Source organism: Cricetulus griseus, chromosome 2 (genome assembly GCF_003668045.3).
Source record: "Cricetulus griseus strain 17A/GY chromosome 2, alternate assembly CriGri-PICRH-1.0, whole genome shotgun sequence".
Taxonomy (NCBI): Eukaryota; Metazoa; Chordata; class Mammalia; order Rodentia; family Cricetidae; genus Cricetulus; species Cricetulus griseus.
The window spans coordinates 308018219-308038078 of record NC_048595.1 but is presented as its reverse complement, the minus strand read 5'-3'; the positions used below and the strand labels follow the sequence as shown (position 1 = coordinate 308038078).

The 19860-nt window shown below is 37.0% G+C and overlaps 1 protein-coding gene across 2 annotated transcripts in view; it reads right to left on the bottom strand.

Moving 5' to 3' along the window:
- Window positions 1–19860, bottom strand: part of Edil3 (EGF like repeats and discoidin domains 3) — a 449920-nt gene that overhangs the window by 231622 nt on the left and 198438 nt on the right. For both annotated transcript variants that reach the window (XM_027401777.2, XM_027401778.2), the window contains one exon: window positions 1819–1947. In XM_027401777.2, the coding sequence (XP_027257578.2) occupies window positions 1819–1947 (129 nt within the window). The remainder of the gene's footprint in view (window positions 1–1818; window positions 1948–19860) is intronic.

Genomic DNA, 19860 nt, shown 5'->3' with positions numbered 1-19860 from the left:
CATCCTGTTGGGGACTGATTGTTCCCATCTCCTGAGTCTTTGCACCTTGACTGTTTGAATGACCATGAACCTTAGACTGAACATGTCACAGTCCTAGGGGGAAAGTAAATGCTATTGATCCTCTAAAAGAACATAGCAATAAAATGACTCCTAATGACACTCTGCTATAACCAAAGATCAAAGTCTTGCTCAACTATCATCATTGAAGCTTCCTCTTACAGGAGATGGGAATGAGCACAGACCCACAACTGAATGACATGCAGTAGAAATTACACTTCAATTTCAAGTGAGCATGTCTATTTATTGGGCTTTAAAATTTTCTTATTCTTATCTATCTTGTTTCTGTTGTTTGACTCTTTGTTTTCTAGAGACACAAAGAAAGAAAGGCCATAGAGTTGAATGGGTGGGAGTGGGGGGGAGCTGCAAAAAGTAGGGAGAGGGAAACCACAATCAGAGTATATTTATTTTCAATAAAAAATAGACATATTAAACTACTTTGGCAAAAAAAGGAAGTCAATAATTTTGACCTATCCCCATAGCTACCTCGAAGCCAGCAATGATAAACATGTAGTTCTTCTTTCAGACAGGTCCATTGTGAGTGCTATATAAAAGAATTTCATGCTTGAGTTTCGGGGGTAGGAAGACTGTCACCCCAAGCCATGCAGTTGATAGCACATCTTTACAGAAGTAATTATTATATTTCCATGATGGGATTAAGGGAAAAGAAAAGCACCTGTGATGCAGAATTCCCATCTTAGTCTCTCTATGTTATGTTTTGAGATGTTCCCATGTGGAGAATGACCTATGATCCTACCTTCAAGGGCAATCAACTTTGTAACTTCTGGATCTTGTGTAAGAAAAATTAATATCCTATAGTTTGCTTGTTAATAATCTGAGACTTAGAGAGCACTCCAGGAAGGCTAGGTGCCTGTTATATGGAACAAGATTTGTAGGTACTGTAGGTACCTTCTCCTGAAGTTATACAAATTCCTGACTGTGGACACACTCTGGGAAATCAAAGGCGGCTTCCAGTTTCTCAGAGCTAGTATGTCTGCCCTGAGGATTTGAAAATCTGACTAAGCCTGACATGGCAAGATTTGTCTTCTAGTTTATAAACCATTGTCACTTTCATATTCATTGACAATATTCCATATACATTCTTGCTACCCCATATTGTCTCTCACCCTATCCTTGTTACTCTGACCAATACATTACCCCTCCTTCAAAATCCCTCATGCAAGTGGCCACCTCTGTAATAACATCCTTCACCAGCTCAGAGCTTATTGTGGCCTTCCTACATGCTAGGCTACACAGTGGGTAAGGTCCTTTGTCTCTCATTGTGCATTTTTATGCATGTTGAACTTGCAAAGATTTTCACATAGAGATGTCTCTGAGTTATATATTGTTTAGGTTCTATAATATTCTCTACTGTTTGAGCATTGTTTGAATATTGTTTGTTAACTTAACCTCCAGAATAATTGCTTGAAGAATTAGCTTTATGATTGGAGAATGTAGCTTTATGGACAAGAATGAAGGAGGAGAGAGACAAGTATTATAACATGAAAGACAATATATTGAAACATAACTTGAATAACAATGACAAGGGTTAGCAAGCAAATTACTAGTCACATAGAGTATGGGGACTGAAACAGCCCTCATAATGGAGATGACATGCACTGTGGAGAGAGGCAGCATGAGCCAAATGCCTGGGCTTTGCATTGCTCTTCAGGTCTATGACTTGATTGCCAACAAGAAGGGTAATGACTTGTATACAATAAATCAATAAAAATAAAAGCATATTGAATATAAATAACTTACTGTGCTGACAGTGAATCCCATTAAAGCCCCGAGGACATTTACAAACATAGCCTATGAATGTGTCTCCTCGATAAGCTTCACTTATCTCACAGGTTCCTCCGTTATGGCATGGGTTGGGGATGCAGGGACCTGAAAGATAGGAAAAAAAAAGCTTCTTGATGTATGTGCTTAACAAAAGATATGATATCAACATTTTCAGTTGGCAATTTTCTTCTTGATATTCTATAGAAAAAACCACCAGGTGTGTGAACTCTGATGAGCAGTCTGAATTTAAATGTACATGCCATTATCACTCAGCTATGTGAACTCAGGAAAATAATTTAGTTTTTCTGTTGCCTTGGTGTGGTCTTTTGACAAATATTAATTTAATGAAATTAACTTTAATGGTTACACTACAGTTGAAAAGAGTTCATATATTAAAATATGCAGAACAGTACCAGCCTCACATTATGCATTAACAACAGCCCTAATTCAATTATTATTATTTTTAGAATTTCAGAATTGTGGAATACCTTCTGAATGTTGAACAATTAATACTGAGTTGCAGTTTCTAAAGAGCTTTTGACCTTGCTGATGCAAAAAGCTTTTGAATCTACTAGTGTATAGAAAGTCAAGTGCATAGATGATGATTGCAGTAATTTGTGGAATTTTCATAAATTTGAGGTGGAGAATGGCTTCATTGAAACTTCACCGTTAACCTGAAATACAGTAGCTCACCAAGAGTTAATAAGTGACTATAATAATCATCTTGTAGAATATGAGAATGTAAGTTCAACAAGGATGTAAAACTGGTGCATAAAATAGAGTCATTCTGAGATTTTCGTGGGCAAAACAGGCTGCTAACAGTGTGATCAGCTTGGAGCATCGAGCTACTGCTCTGTAGGATCTGTTGTAACAACATTCACTCCAGGTCACACTCCTGAGACAATGACAGAGCAACATGTGAAATCAAACTGGCCCAGGCCCACCTGGCACAGAACTCCTCAATGTTATATTCTGTATTCGGTAATATTCTACTGGTACAGTTGAAGTTTTTCTTGACAACCCTGTCAGTCTGGAGCTTTTTGTAAGAAACAATTCTTTTCTTCATTGCTTTCTTCTTTCAGAAGTGAAAGGCTGTGTCACAATCTGAGGGCATGCTCTCCCAATCTCCTGTGTTATTTAAAGCAAATAGTACAATCCACTACATACATTCAGCTTCCTGGAGTATTTGCTAATGGAATGAAGATAGAGCAGAATCTAGACAGAGTATAGATTCTGGTGAAGAGTCAGGGGAAACCAGGGAAAAGTTTTCCCTGGAAGAGGAAATAAGACCAAAAACCCCAAATAATTTGTAAAGATGAGAATATAAGACTATCTCCTTGTCCTACTATGAGATAAAACTGATGCCAAGCAGGGGGTCATTGAAAGTGTCTCTGCAGTACACTGGGTGCATGGGAGCCAAGATGAGAGGATAAACTGATGGGGGTGTCCTTCTGTATATATGTTTCTCTTATGGGCTGATGAATAAAACACTGTTTGGTCAATAGCCAGTCAGAAAGCATAGGTGGGGCCTCTGGACCAGGAGAAGGCTGAAAGGAGGAAGGCAGAGAGAGGCTTCAGAGAGAAGCCATGCTGCCAAAGAAGTAGTAACATGCAGGATTACAGGTAAACCACAGCTTTGTGGCAATACATAGATTAATAGAAATGGGTTAATAATTAAGACACAGCTAGCCAATAACATTGCCTAGCCATTGACCAAGAGTTTTATAATTAATATAGCATCTGTGTGTGTTTTTTGGGGGCCTAATAGGCTGGAAAGAAACTCCAGCAACAGTACACTTACTCACACTTACTTCTCCAGGTAAGTTAAAATGACTGTTAGCAGATGGAAGAACTGAGGAAATGTAGGAGAGATCAGTTGGGAGGATTTTTTTAAAAACACAGATAATAGAATACTTTGTGAGAAAAAAATTGAAAAGAAAGTTATATGCTGCTGTTAGAAATTAATGTTAGGAAAATGAAACCAAACTCCTGATAATCCATGAGGCATGTATCAGAGTTCTGGAGGAAGAGCAAAACTTTAAGCTGAGATAAGAGGGAAGGTAGGGCTTTGGATACAATAATACTGAAGACATGCCAACTAACAGTGGCTCCACCGAACAAGGTTGGTGAAGGAATACTAGTCCACTAGAGCAAGTGGCTCTGGCAGGCTTTACACTTCTTCCCATTCCCCGTGTCTTTCATTAAAGAAAGAAAGAAAGAAAGAAAGAAAGAAAGAAAGAAAGAAAGAAAGAAAGAAAGAAAGAAAGACAACAAAAAACATTAAATTACATTCCTAAAACTAGTCACCAAGGTCTATTGCCTTATTTGGCCATTTCATTCTCCTGAGGCTGACTACCAAGTTCCAGCTATCAAAGTGTTGAAGTGAAGCAATCAGAGTCTCCTTTTGCTCATCTAATTAACATACCCATTTAAAATTAAACAACTCATCCTAACATAGGATTTCCCCTTTTACTTTTATAAACCTCTATTTTCAGCTGTTGGCGGCACATGTCTTTAATCCCAGCACTTAGGAGGCATTGGCAGGCAGATCTCTGTGAGTTTGAGGCCAGCCTGCTCTACAAATCGAGTTCCAGGACAGGTGCTTTCAAAGCAATACAGAAAAACCCTGTCTTCAAAAAACAAAAAAAAAACAAACAAACAAACAAACAACAACAAAAACAAAAACAAAAACAAAACCATAGAAAACCCCTCCATTTCTTTCATTTTAGTATTGCACAGAGTCAGTAGAGATTTACCTGGACTAGTCTACTGCTTGTATTTGAGAGAAGGAAGTGTCAGACCTGTGACAAGTATTAGAGCAACTGGAAGAATTTTCTATCATTGTTCAGCATCATGTTAAACATTCCAGTTCTCGTCTCCCTTCTGTTTCTGATGTTCTTTCTTCAAAAGTTATCTAACAGTGAATCATGATGTAATTTACAGAAATAATCTCATCTACTCCTCACAGGAGCAGTGAGGTCCTTGTTCTCCTTGGTAGTCCCTGGCTATCATTATTCTGATGTTGAAAGGAAGACTAGAGTAAGTTGGTATTATTTAGCAGGTCATTATTTCCCAGTGATACATTTAAACCTCAAAATCAGAATCTGTGATTCCAGCAGGGGAGAACCAAGCAAAAATGACACTAGGAGATTTCATGAATCAATTCTCTTCCAAATAAGAAAAAAGCAAAAGCATCTTTACCCAAGAATATATAAAATATTTAAATTGTTACATAATTCTGAACAAACAGGGTACTATGAAAATCACCTAACCCTATCTTACAATTTAGCATATAGGAAAACATAACCTAATAAGAATTCAGTAAAATCTAAAAAGTACCATGCATGAAGAAAATTGGATTTAAGTAATTATACCTGGGAGAAAAAAAATAGTTATTAAAACCAAAAGCAATGAAGCTATTCTTGCTTCCTCAAGAGAGTGGAGTAATTATAGCAGAGAGAATAGAAACTTTTCCCACATTCACTTTGGTTTAAGAACCTCCACAGGGTATTAATAAAAGATTTGAATGTAAGGCCTTTGCTTTGTATTTCTAGGAGATAAAACTGAGGCCAAGCAGTGGGTCATTTAAAGTCTGTCTGAGGAACAGTGGAGCATAGGATACACATCTGTGGACACTTATCTTTGGAAAATTAGTCTAGGCAAGAAAGTGAGATCAGATCGGTTGAAACAGGGAAGAACGGGAAAGACTGGGACGACAAAGGGAGGAATCCAAAACAAAGCAGAAAAGCAAGCTACCATGGTGAAAAGGGCAGACAGTGTCCTGCCTGGGTTAATTCATGAAGGAAGTGCCTAGTAAGAAATAGTGATATCCATAATTCAGACTTAAGTCATTTTCAAAGTTCTGCTGTGAATTATATTTTAAGTGATCTAGCTTCCACCAATATCTGCTAATTAGAGGAGTATGTAGTGTGTGTTTGAGAATATCAGTGGGAAAATCTGTGGTATTTTAAAACATTCAAAAGGGAAGGGAAAGAAGGGAAGGGAAGGGAAGAAGGGAAGGAAATGAAGGGAAAAGTTTTGCTGGGGGTGGCGTCTGTGGTGATATATTGTTTATGATCTAATAAAGCCACTGAGATCAGAATGCAAAGCTAGTCACAGACATAGATGCTGGGAAACATCTTTAAACACAGGGCTCAGGAGACAGAGGCAGAGGAATCTGTGTGAGTTCAAGGCCACACTGGGCTATATGAGAGTGAATCAGTCTAAAAGAGAAACAGAGCTCATGCCCCTAATCCCAGAACTAGAGTGGTATGTAAGATAGAGCAGGGCATTCAGCATTCAGTCTTGGGCAAATAATCTCCAGCAATATTGAGGTCATGATAGATGCAGCCTTGGTAGAGGTTAGAGTTCTCTGGTGGCTTGGCTGCTTTGCTTTTCTTATCTTCAGCTTGAACCCCAACATCTATCTCTGGGTTTTTGTTATTCATGCTTTAGGTGTCCAATGGATTCCATTCAATACAGAAACCTGATGATAGGGGTTGACTGAGGGACCCTAAGTCTGAAACTCCCTGGGAGCACGAAAAAGTCTGTAGAGTAATCTTGGTTCAGTTTCTGGATTCTTTGCAGATGTGAGTTTGTGTGTTGAAGCTCTTATGTTTACATCCCAAAGGGGATCATGACCTCAGCTGACACCAGGGCTTTAGGAAATGGTTAGCATTACTACTGGTATTTTTCTCACTCTATAAAATCCAGTGTGTTTCAGTTAAAGAACATGGGTGAAATAAATCAATGGGACTATAAAAATAAAGGGCAGGCAAAGGAGGTTAAGTAACATATCTAATCAGAAAGCAAAGCTTTTGTCACACCTTGCCTGACTACAAAGTCTACAATCTTCCTAGCAAGCTATGCTTGCTCCCACATTGTCAGCAGGTGCATTAAAGTTAGTTATGACAGATGTAAACAGCATGAATTTGCTGAGCATATTTCTATAAATAATGCAGCACTCCAAAGCCTCCTCTAATGTAAGCATCTCAAAGTAGTTTCAGCAATTGAATCAGAACATGTTAGATATTGCATATATAGATAGAAAGGCTCTCTTATGATGCTTTATCTCATTATTATAATATTTAAATTCAATTGCACCAATGCAATTTTATCATAATTATAGGTAATCCTGATTCTATATAGCCTTTATATTAGCTTATTTTTCTGGTATTTATCTCTCTCTCTCTCTCTCTCTCTGTGTGTGTGTGTGTACAGAAATTCTTGTACTCTCTCTCTCTCTCTCTCTCTTATTTGGGATCATCTGTTCTTGCATGCAGAGATCAGAAAAGACTGTATTGTGCCCTCCTGTATCACACTTCACTAATTCCCTTTGAGACAGTTCTTTCCTTGAACCTGGGGATCATGCCTGTGCAGCTGAGCTGGAAGCAAACAAGACACAGTAATCCTCCAAACTCATCTTAGGCATTTGTAAGGATAACTGACTTATTATAAGGTGCTGGGATCCTAACATCCGTTCTCCTTACTATGGGGCAATCACTCTTAACCACTGAATCAGATCTCTAGCCTCTAGTCTCTATATACCTTTTATGAACTCTTTGACTTCTCAGTACGGAAAGCTGGAATGCTCAGATGGGTGGCTTCCTATCCCTTGCCCCTACTGGCCATAAATTTCATATCAGAAATGTTCAGGTTCATACATAGTAAATTCCTGTTACATCTAACCAAGTGAAGCTACAGCTGGCAATAACAAATGGTAACAATGTCATCTATGGATCATGCCCTATTCTACATTAAGTTCTATAAAACATCTTGCCTGCTTTCTAGAATTTTGATACTTTACAAGTCTCAATCCTTCTTAATTTGTAATTGGGTCATTTTTCTCTCTAATATGGTTGAAGCTTTAAAATCATTATTTATTGCAGAATTTTATTATCTTTTAATCATGACTGCATACCTCTTAATTCTTTGGCAAATATATGACTAAGAATAATGTAGCTTTGTACAGCATCATTAACATTGCTTTGTTTTGTTATTCAGACAGTCCTCATATTGATAAAACCACATACTTTGAGCTTGAGCAAAGAGAAAAGATAAAATAAATTTAGGTGAGAACCAACAAAATGTTCTTGGTAGTCAAAATTGTTTTGTGTTTGATATTGAATATAAGTAATTAAAATGTATAACAGCAATTTCTAGTTATCTTTCCTCACAGTAGTAAGGAGGATAATCACACAAAAATGAAATATATGGGAAGTCTTCCTTCTTTGTGCCATCTATCCACATCCAGATGCCAATTTTGATTCTGAATTATTTAGATTTTTGTATACTGATTAATAAAAATAATTGCTTACAAGATATGAAGTTGATTATTCTTTACTGATAGTAATAAAATTGACCTTACAAATGTAATATTTATTCTTGAGATACTTACCATGTTATAGGCCTTGCACTAGTAATTTGTGGTCAGTGCTTTCAGTGCAATTAAAATTGAGGGCATCAGGATGACTATGCCCACAAAATCAGAGTACACTCAGTTATCTGGGATGTGCAGCTGAATTTTAAAGAAAATTTCACAGCTCACTAGTACTGTACATGTTATCCACTTAGGATTAATACCTTTCATTGTTTAGGAAATGGTTTATAGAAATTTAAGTCTGAGGTTTTCCTCTGCATCTATAATAATTTCTTTAAAATTTTTACTGTTTGACAGTTTCATACATTTATATAATGAACTTCAGACATTTTATATTCCTTATCGCCTCCCCTGTGTACTCTATATTGTTAACTTTAATAGGCCAGCCTTTAGTGTATTTGAAGCATATCTCTTGTGTCTCATGTAGCCTATCAGCACTGGTACAGGTGACTTATACATATCATTAAAACAATGCAACAACAAGAAAAGTTTGAAAACAAATTGATGTCTCTGAGACACTTGGGTGTTGGAGCAGAAAGAAAACCTAAAAATCTGTCATCGATGTCTTCCCAGTCAAAGCAATTCTTTGAAGATGTTGCTGTCAGTTTGCATTACAATCTACAGAAGTAGTAAAAGTGGTAGCTATGTGCTTCAGTTCTGATTGGTGTTCTCAACTATCATACTAGATCCAAACCCTTTCATAATATCACCCTTAACAAAAAACATAAATGAACTTTCTAATACAAACAGCTTGCAGGAGTCTTTAAATCAATGCTGCAACACTTTTGTAGAGAAGCTCTAAGCAGTTTCTAACACAATGGTGACAGCATATGATCAAAATTAATGAACAACTGAGATCAACAACATTCTTTCAAGGCATCTTTATGCAAGTTCATATAAGTATGTCAACAAGATTAATTACTCACAAAACAACTGATTTATATACTTTGCTGTTTTGCTTCCTTCTCTTCATAATTCTAATAATAGAGTTTAAATTATTTTCATATGTGTAACACAGTTATCTTCTCACATACTGAGCTCCTATTTTAACAGTTTTAGAAAATGTACATATTGTTAGGAAGCAAATACTTAACACTCCTGTGATGCTGTAATTCAGACTTAGTCTAGTTCATACATTATGCCTCCAAAAATGTGGAATTCATGGTTAAAATGGAATGTTCACTTTAGATTATGTAATGAAGAAATTCCAGTCTAGTCCCTGCAAGAGCACAGACTTTCGAGTTGCTTTTGCTAGACAAATGAAGGGCAAAGAGATAGGACTCAAAAATTGGTCCTAACATTTGTCTTAAAAAATATACTGAAACCCTCTCATAGTGCTGTGCTTACATTTATTATGATTTGGATATTTTATTGCTGTCATTGCAAACAATGGCCACTCAATTTTAAAAGGAGTTGAGGGCTCAGAGTGCTGGCTCACTGGTTAACACTGTTCTTGCAGCATGAATGCATTTGGTTTCCAGTACCCATGTTGGTGGTCTAAAGTTCATGTAACACTATCTTTAGGGCATCCAACATCTACTCCTTTGCCCTGTAGGCACCTGTAATCACACACACACACACACACACACACACACACACACACACACACACCCAAACACATACACATAGCAAATAGTAACAATAAAATAAAAATAGAAGAAATTATTTCAGTCATGCTCATGAGATTGAAGCTTTCAATGTATCTTCTGTTTCCCTGGTTTGTTTTCTCCTTTGTTCTTTTTCTCATAAATATAAATATACAAAATTCACTTATGTTATAAAAAGCTAGTCTACAATACTATGTATTTAAATACAGAATTAAACTACCCTAAACAAAATAAAACATTGTCATTATTGAGGAAAATCAGCATGATTAATAAGATTTCTCTTTTAACTATAAAAGCTTTGAGGAAGATTGTGCAAATTAAAAGCTGGGATAAGCAGATTTTCCTGTATGTGTTGACAAAATGTCTCCATCAGAAGACACTGTTTTCAGTATGCAAGTGTCTTCAGGAGGCCCTGAGATGACCAGTGCTTACACAGCATGCTCTCCTCGCCTCCTATTCATTTCAGGTTGGCTATAATTAATTTCCACTCACTTGATAACTTAAAACAGCAGAAACATTCTGCTCTGGAGGGTAAAAATCAGAACAAAGACATCAGCTACATCTGTGAAAAATGGTAAATGGGTGGAGCTAGAAAAAAATGATCCTGAGTTATCTGGATTATTCCAGATCTAGGAAGACAAAAATTACATGTTTTTATTTTTCACAAATCTTTTCCACTTAAAATACCACATGGATAAGTCAGGGTTATTGGGGTAAGATATGGCTTTGGGGAGATGGAGAGTCATTTTTTTCTTCCCTCCTTTTTATAAAAGTGATGTATGTGATTACTGGTAGGCTGACTACATAGTAGAGCAAGCACCAATCCCAAAACAAACTGGACAGCATGAACTGATTCCATGGGCAAAGAAGAGGAATAAAAGATAAATAATCTCACAGTTGGAAAGTTGTGTGGCAAGAGATGGTGCGCTTGAGTGGGTCATGAAGGGAGGAGTTGAGGCAATGAACAAGTTAAATTTTGTAGTCTGAAATTCTCAAGGAATTAATAACAAAATTTACTACTTTCATTCTAAGGCACAAATCAAAATCTACATCCAGGAGTCTCCTGTTTTGTGTCGTAACACTCACATCATACACAGGAGAGACAGGGAGACAGAGGAGAGAGACAGAGAGAGAGAGAGAGAGAGAGAGAGAGAGAGAGAGAGAGAGAGAGAGACAGAGAGACAGACAGAGAGACAGACAGAGAGAGAGACAGAGAGAGAGACAGAGAGAGAGACAGAGAGAGAAGAGGCAGGGAGGGATCAAGAGAGGGAAGAAGTGAAAGACAGAGAGAAAAGAAATAGGTATAGGGATCTTTCAAGGATATATGCACTTTGAAGAAACTGAGATACCTCTTTTAGCCAGGGCCCACCTCCTATTATGATTATTTAGTAAGTGGATTAATCTATTGATTAGGATTGTGGTCTCATGATCTGATCACTTCTCACAAATTAGGCATATTATCTGGGAGCAGAGGCTTTAAGCTATAAAACTTTTAAAGGGCAATTTACACCCAAAGTACAAATAATGCCCTGATTTCCAGAATCTTGGAGTGTGAATGTGGGCCCAGAGGCCAAGGAAAAGATTAAGGTTAAATGGAGTAATATGTGAGTGCCCTACTCTATTCAGCTGGTATGCACTATGAGACTTTATTTGGTACACAAAAGGTGAGAAATGATTCTGTGTCAAAGAAAAGTCAACGTGAGAACAGCAAGAAGACACCTTGAGTGTGGATATCCAGCCTCTGGAACTTGATAAAACACATTTCTATTGTGTAAGCCACTTTGTATTTTGAAGTTTCTGATACTCAGTCTTCCCAAGAAATCTCCAACTATTGTCCTTAAGTTTGCTGCTTTCTTATGGAACTGCAGTCTTAATTTAATATTAGAATTGTCTGACAATGTTATATATATATATATATATATATATATATATATATATATATAGTCTCATATTTATCCTATTTGTCTTGTTTATCAGCAGTCTCATCACAATGAAGTGATAGATAAGTTTTGATAATGGTCAAAAAAATCACTCCAAATTAACAGCAATGACTGGTCAGTATCTACTAGTGGGTATCTATGTGTCGTCGAAGAAGACAGAAGATAATATGAGAGAAAGGAATTTCAAAGAAGAATCCCTCAGTCCTCTATCAACTCTAAACTTTTGTTTAACATTCAATTTGCTGGGTGTAAATCATGAATTTTATGAAAGAGTTATTATATTCACTATGTAGATAAATATATTTAATCGTTGTGACACAGGAGTGATATGTCTTTCACCCAAGAGAGTACACATATTATTAAATATGCTTCCAACTTTAAAAATATGAGTAACAAATTTCAGCAGAGCTATCTTCTTTTTCAAATGTTAGTAGCTACTGCTCTAGCTAGCACCTTAGTGTAAAGCAGACCCTCCCTTTCCCAGATTCACACCTGCTGCTGCAAGCTTTAAAAGGCCACTTACATGATAGAACTTCTCAGCTCTGAATTTTTTATCACCCAAGTGGAGTGCTGTAGCAATTTCTGTAGTTATATTGGATCTACTTTAAACGTCATCAAAATGTTATTTCTAGTCACATGCTAGTTAATCACTAATACTTAACTGTTTGAGAAAGGTGTGATTTTATTTATAGAGCAATATGTAGTGAACACAAGACAAGGTGATGTTTTTCTATGATTTTTTAAAAGATTTACAAAGTGGAATCTACAAATATGTCTGGTAATAGAAGAATTGGCATCTACAAACCTTTGGTAAGTTAATGGATATATCATATTATTGTAACATTATTAAATTTAGCAAATGGAAGGACAAGTGACATTTTGAAGCCCTCCTCATCAATGATATAAACACTACAGAAGTAGAAAAGAAACATGGAAAGAAAGAACAGCACAGAGTTTCAGTATGAGACATTTTGTGAAAACTTGGTATGCACATAGGCTAATTTATAACTCAGCTTTCAGTAATATTTAGCTAATGTAAAGAAATCATGTCACAGCTTTTTACCTAGAGGGCTGTTTCCAAACAATGTCTGCAGGTCACTTGCATGATAGCCACATGCATCAGAATTCACCAGCTTTGTATTCAAGAACAAAAAGTTGGGGATGGGAAGATACTGTCTGCAACTCCATGCTCAGAGGATTAAACACTGTCTTCTGGCCTCTACAGGTACTGCAAGCAGGTGGTGCACAGGGAAAATGCGAAAGTAAAAGCAAAAACAGAAGCAAAAGCAGTAAACTCAAAGATTTACATTAGCAGTTGGTATAGAGTCCTGATGGGAGATGTCCTTCTGAATATATGCTTCTCTTCTTGGTTGATGAATAAAAGACTGTTTGCCCAATGAGGCAGGAAGATAGGGGGACGAGGAGGTGAAGAGAATTCTGAGAAAGATAGTCAGAGAGAGCCTGCCAAAGACAATAGCCATGAGGAACTAAGGGCATAGGATGCACCAGGTGTTCTCTAGTAAGACAAGACCATGTAGAAATACATAGATTAGTAGTTGGGGTTCATAATTAAGACAGAGCCAGCCAGTAAGAAGCCCAAGCCACCACCAAAGAGTTTCACAATTAATATAAGCCTTGGTTTGCTTATTTGGGGCAGAGAAGGACAGCTGGACGAAAACCACCAGCAACAGAGTCCAAAGTTACCACTCAAATTTTTCTTTAGCTACTAATGGTTATTTTATCTTCCATATTTCAGTAGAAGAGGAATATATTAACAGCAGAAGAGAGACCACTGTTTTCTATAAGACTGTTATAGAAATATCTGAGCCTATGATTTTGGAGCATAAGCAATCTTACTATGTTACATGCATGTCTAAGCAACTACAGAATTTCCCTCTTCTTTATCAATCTTTCCTTGACACCTCTGTACCTTATTCACCTCTTACTCAGCTTGCTGCCTGTACTTCAACTTAGCATCTCACTGTACCTTGTTTCATTCCTAACTGTATGATAGGTCTTTTTGTCTCCCTAACTCCATTATTAACTGCTTGTACAAAGTATCCCTCTATGCTTTATTTTTTACCACCAGACACTGATGAAACATTCCAAACATGAATGCTAACTAACTGAATATTCATAATTTCAACATGTATGCCAAACTACAATCATAATCAATAACAAACTGTAATGGTAGCAGAAATGATAGGTTTTTGTTTGTTTGTTTGTTTGTTTGTTTGTTTGTTTGTTTTGTTCGTAGCCCTTTTCATTCATACTACTCATTTGGAGATTGGGGTCAAGATAGAATTTCTTTCTTGAATATTGTTGCAACTTTAAGATATCAGATGGTGAAAATTCTTGTAATTTGATGGGTATTTAAAATAGATGCATTATTGCATGATCCCCTTTACTTTCAAATCAATTATAGGATGTGGTAGAAGGATTTCTGTTTCTTCTTCCTGATTGTGCCCTTCCTGATTGTCATCTTAGTCACCAAGCAGAGAGGCCCCTGCAGGAGATACTCCAGCTGCATTCAGATGGGAAAGGTACAGACTCTGACTTCACAGCTGAAAACACTGACACACAGCTGGACAGGCCAGTTGCTGTTTGGACTGTCTTCTAAGGTCGCACATGTGGCGTCTTTGTGGCAGACTTGAGAAAACATCAAACAAAGCAGGCCTGGATTCTGGCCATCTGGCCATCTGTTCCTTCACCCACTGTGATAATTTGGTCCTGTAGAATTTTGTTAAGTGAGCATTAAATAATGACCATGTCAAACAGAGTGCAGAGTGAAAGCCTCTTAATCACAGAATGAAAACGCAGGGGATGCTCACTCAAATGCACAAAAGGTCACCAAATCCATCTAAGACAAAGCACAAAGGAAGGCAAAATAAAGCCCAAATCAACGCAGTGAAATAGGGGCAAAAAGCAATAATTAACTCCATTTTCATGTTTACATTGCATCATATTGAATCCATACCAAATAGAAGTAGGTGGACATCATATGAGGCAGATAAGAGCTAGGCAATACAATCAGAGTTCTGATTACCCCATTTTGCATAAACATTCTAAAGACATGAGATGCTAAGAGAATGTGAGTGGCTTGATTAACTGAGGTAAAGACATTAAAAGTCATTGATATCAAACAATAACTTATTCTGACAGTTCAGAATACTTGCTACATAAATGTTATTTTTGTTGTTGTTGTTGTTGCTGTTTTGCTAGTTTTAGAGATAGCATCCAAAGTAATGGGTTTCCTTATGGAATTTGCATACACACTTTCTGTTTAGCATCCTCCTCCACGTTCCTCTAAGTCAGTGGTTCTCAACCTTTCTAATGCTGCGGTACTTTAAAACAGTTTCTCATGTTTGCTGTCCCCCAATCATAATATCATTTTCGTTCTTCCCTCAGAACTCGAATTTTACTACTATTGTAAATCTGTGTTTTTGATGGTCTCAGACATCCCCTGTGAAATGGTCACTGAACCCCCAAAAGCACCTTGCCCCATTGGTTGAGAAGCACTGGTAGGAGTCTTTATGAGCCTTTGTGGCTCATCCCCATGATCCTTTCAAATTTCTTTTCCCCACCACAATGTTTTATTAATTATTTTGGAATTCCATACAATGTACACCAATCATACTCAATTCCCATTTCTCCTATGTCTACACAAAACATAAAAAGAACACCAAATCCAATTTGTGTTGACCAGATAGTCATTGGAGCATGGGCAAATTCCCAGTTTTCTTAAAGAAAACTCAGTTATTCTCCACACCCCTGCCAGTTCATGTCACACATATTCCATTATCTTACCCAAAACCTTTAACATTTTTTCTTCCCACATTTTCCCTTTCATAGCTCCGTGCTTTACCTGTGTATGCATGAAGGTGTATGCGCTGGTGTGCAAGCACACACACATACACCCAATAAACGGAATTCTGAACTGAACATATGCTTACAAAAAGAAATACATATGGCCAAGAATGTTTGGAATAAGGTGCTCAGCCTTAGCCATCTGAGAAATTAACATTAAAGCTGAAATGACAACTCACTCCAGCTACAATTAGGATAACAAATGCTCCAAGTATGTGGACAATGATAAGAACTCTTATTCATTGCTGATGGCAATCTATACTGATGCAGCCATTATGAAAGCCAGTATGATGATTTCTCCAGAAACAATGAAATGAGGTCATACTATCTAAGATATAATTCTTTAGTGCTACTACTATGATATTGAAGGGAACAGCTCCCCATTTCAGCAGGCATAGCAGCTTAGGTTTAAAAGATATACAGGAACTGAGTGAGGAAAGCCCTTGAAAGCATGATTGGGAAAAAAAATGTTTCACTGATGTGTTTAAAAATAAGATAGCTGGTCTGAATTTCAACTTTAAAAAAAATTCTGAGCTGTATAGTTAATATTTGAAAAGGAGGTGTGAAGCTACAAGATCACAACACTTGTTCAGGAAAAGCACAAAAGGAGGCCCGATCTAGATTGATGCAGCCATGGAACAAAGTAGGCTGATCTCAGAGAATGTCCAAGGATGACTTCTTTCTGGATTTTACACCATGGTGCATGAGCACTGGTGCCATCTGCTGACAGAGCAGAGCTGAACAAGAACCTGGTTTGGAAGAAATGAGTAGCCTCTGCAGACAGGTTACTCACAACTCAGACTCTGCTTGGCAATGGAGAATACAACCCAGAAACATAAATGTAAGTGTTCCTAGGTGTCGATCCAAACCAATTGGCATGAATACAACCACTAACTAAAGGAAAGAACACAGAACAGAAAGCAAATAGTCTACAATGATGTGTGGGTATAACTAATGTAAACACCAAGAGGCACAATCAAGAAAGAAATTATCAGGAAATGACACCTTTGTCCAGTAGTAATTGTTTAACAGAATTTATCACCAAAATGAACACTTCTCACCTGGACCTGTTAGATTTCTATGTCAGTGATCTGTTATAAGCACTCTTTGTTTTCCATTCCTCTAATGCATAACTACTGCATAAGAGAATTTGTTAATGCAGCATGCTCCTTCAAGTGACATAATTTTAGATCAGTTAGACTCTCTATGGTCCCTTTTCTTATCTGGAGAATCACTGACATATGGGAGAAGCTACAATCTCAATCCTACCAGTATGAATTGCTTTCAAAATTGGGCATATTTGGCCCCAAAAGAGGAAACCTGGACAATGAAAGGTTGTGATAAAAATGAAAGAGAAACAGTTAACAATACTCTAAGGATTGATTCTTGATGGTGGAATTATCTCAACCTTCTTTTCCTATTCTGTTTCATTTTGATACCTAGTTGCTGGTCCTCTGATGGTTCTAGAGGTAGATGGTACTATCATGCTGCAATCTTAAAGTCCTATGTTTCAGGAAACACCTAAGATAAATTCTTATGAAATCATTCAGACTAGAGAGTCCAATTTATACTGAAAAAAATGTGACAACAAGAAATTTTCTGCAAAGCTTTCCTCATGGAGCTATACTTTGCACAGGAAAAGCAAGTAAATAATACAGACAAATAAAATAATAAAGAGTAACAGCCCCAAGCACTGTGTACCTCCTGTGTTCCTGGAAATGTAGTACATACATATTGAGAAGTCTGGGAATCCACTTAATGTATGTAACAATTTATTATCATTACAAACTCAGCTAAAAATGTTGAGCTATTAAACTCAATTCACATTTTAACTCGTATAAGTATTATATATATATGTATACACACACACACACACACACACACACACACACACACACACACACATATATATATATATATATATATATATATATATATCCAGACTTGCATTATTATAAAATCTTCATTTCTCCATTTCCAGTATTATGCACTTAAATTTGTAAATTCCATGTTACATTAATCAAATGAATATAGATAGGCAAATTTTACACAGTAGCACAGTTATTACTGTATTCCTTCTAAAAGAAGCCATTCTTGTGGACACTTTCTGTGGAGTGTTGCTATGATTGACTATAGCTCATAAATGGCACAGCTCCATTCATGAAAGTTGAGACATTGAAGCCCACCTCAATCTAATCCAAATAATAAAGACACACATTCCACTTCAGTATCACTTTCTTTTGACTCTGAAACTATATTTAGTATTGTATTAAACGTTCTTATAAAAACATTAAAAGAAGTGGCAATAATCCCATTTTTTCTGTGATACAATTTAATATTTAAAGTGATTTCATGGTCCTAGTAAAATTTGTTGATTGAAATAACCAGTATATCACCATCTGGATGGGCAGAATAGCTGAGTTCACTCCCCATTCAAAATTCTATAGATTAATTCGGTCTATTATCTTTTCTTACTCCAATAAATGTCATATTTATAAGACAGTATTAGAGTTCATGGAACGAACACAGAAAAGGACAAATTGTAGGTTTCATGGTATTGAAAGGTGCCATGCACCTTCCAAAGGAGGGACACAGCCAGCAGTCCTACATAGCTATGACTTGTATGAACACAATAATGGCTTGCATGACATAGGGTGTCATCCTATAGGCTTGTAATCCTAAGGGTGAAGTCTTAACCAACAGCTTTCTTTCTTTCTTTCTTTCTTTCTTTCTTTCTTTCTTTCTTTCTTTCTTTCTTTCTTTCTTTTTTTGGTTTTTTAAGACAGGGTTTCTCTGTGTAGATTTGGAGCCTATCCTGGAACTCGCTCTGGAGACCAGGCTGGCCTTGAACTCACAGAGATCTATCTGCCTCTGCCTCCTGAGTGCTGGGATTAAAGGCATGCACCACCAATGCCCAGCCTAACCAAAAGCTTTCTGATTTGACTTAAGACACACTTAACAAAAGGAGTATGCCTGATACTGGAAACCTACCTAACTAATCAGTGCTAGAGCAATTGTGGTTATTGGAGGAGAATCTACAACTACTAATTTATTAACTAATACAATCCCTAAAACCCATCCATATATATATCTGTTCTTATACCAATTAGATAAATTTAGTCTTCACCTCCTGTCAAGGAAGCTTCTCTTTCCAACAGGCAGATAACACTGCAGGAAACTACAACTAAACAATAAGCAGAGTTTTGGAGTCAGTTCCTATGGAACTACAAAATCTCCTACAGCTAAGGCTCAGGGAACAACAGCACAGAAGAGGAGATGGAAAGATTGTGGCAGCCAGAGGATAAGGGACTTTGCTGTGAGATTGTTTCTCCTACTAAAATCAGAAGCTACACCCATAAAGTCTCACTAATATTGCTGAGATGGCCTTGCAAAGTGAGATGAAAAAGGAGGATACCATAGAATATATCGAAAAGGACTGGAGAATGCCTATAAGGATTCACACATTACATACACACACTCACAGACACAGACGCACACAGACACACACACAGACACACACACACACACACACACACACACACACACACACACACACACACACACTCACACACACACACACAAACTACATGTAACTGAGGATAGCTGTGAGCATGAGGGGAAGTCTTCTCCAGGGAAGATGACATCAAGTGATCATCCAGTGCCAAATGATCAGCTTTGAAAACATATGTACAAGAGTACAAGATATACTATATGGACTCAACAGGATTTGAGTCCTGCAACCACAATTGATGAAAAAGGAGACAATAAATAAAGGAGAGCAGGGTAGGTTATATGGAAGATTTGAGGTAAAGAAAGGAAAGAGAAATGCATTTAATATACATTCTCAAAAATAAACAACAAAATAAGCAAATGTCTTAAGTAATTATTAGATGTTGTATGGTCAATCAGCTGTTTAAATCCAGTAGGTCTGTAATGTTTTTCTTCAAGATCAACTTACCAGGAACAAAAGCATTCCCGAGTAGCATAATGTGCTGCAAGTGGCAGAATATGAAACTTCCACTTGGTTAATATAGACTAGCTTTAAGCAAGATGTTTCCTGTAACACAGCTTTTAAAATATTTTATGAATCTAATTGAGGTAGGTCACAGAAAACAAAATAAAGGGATTTATTATTGCCAAAGAATTTATAGACATTGTAATTTCCAAAAGAACAAGCTAAATGTTTTTCTTCTACTGCTGTACATGACAGTGTGGTGGTTTCTAT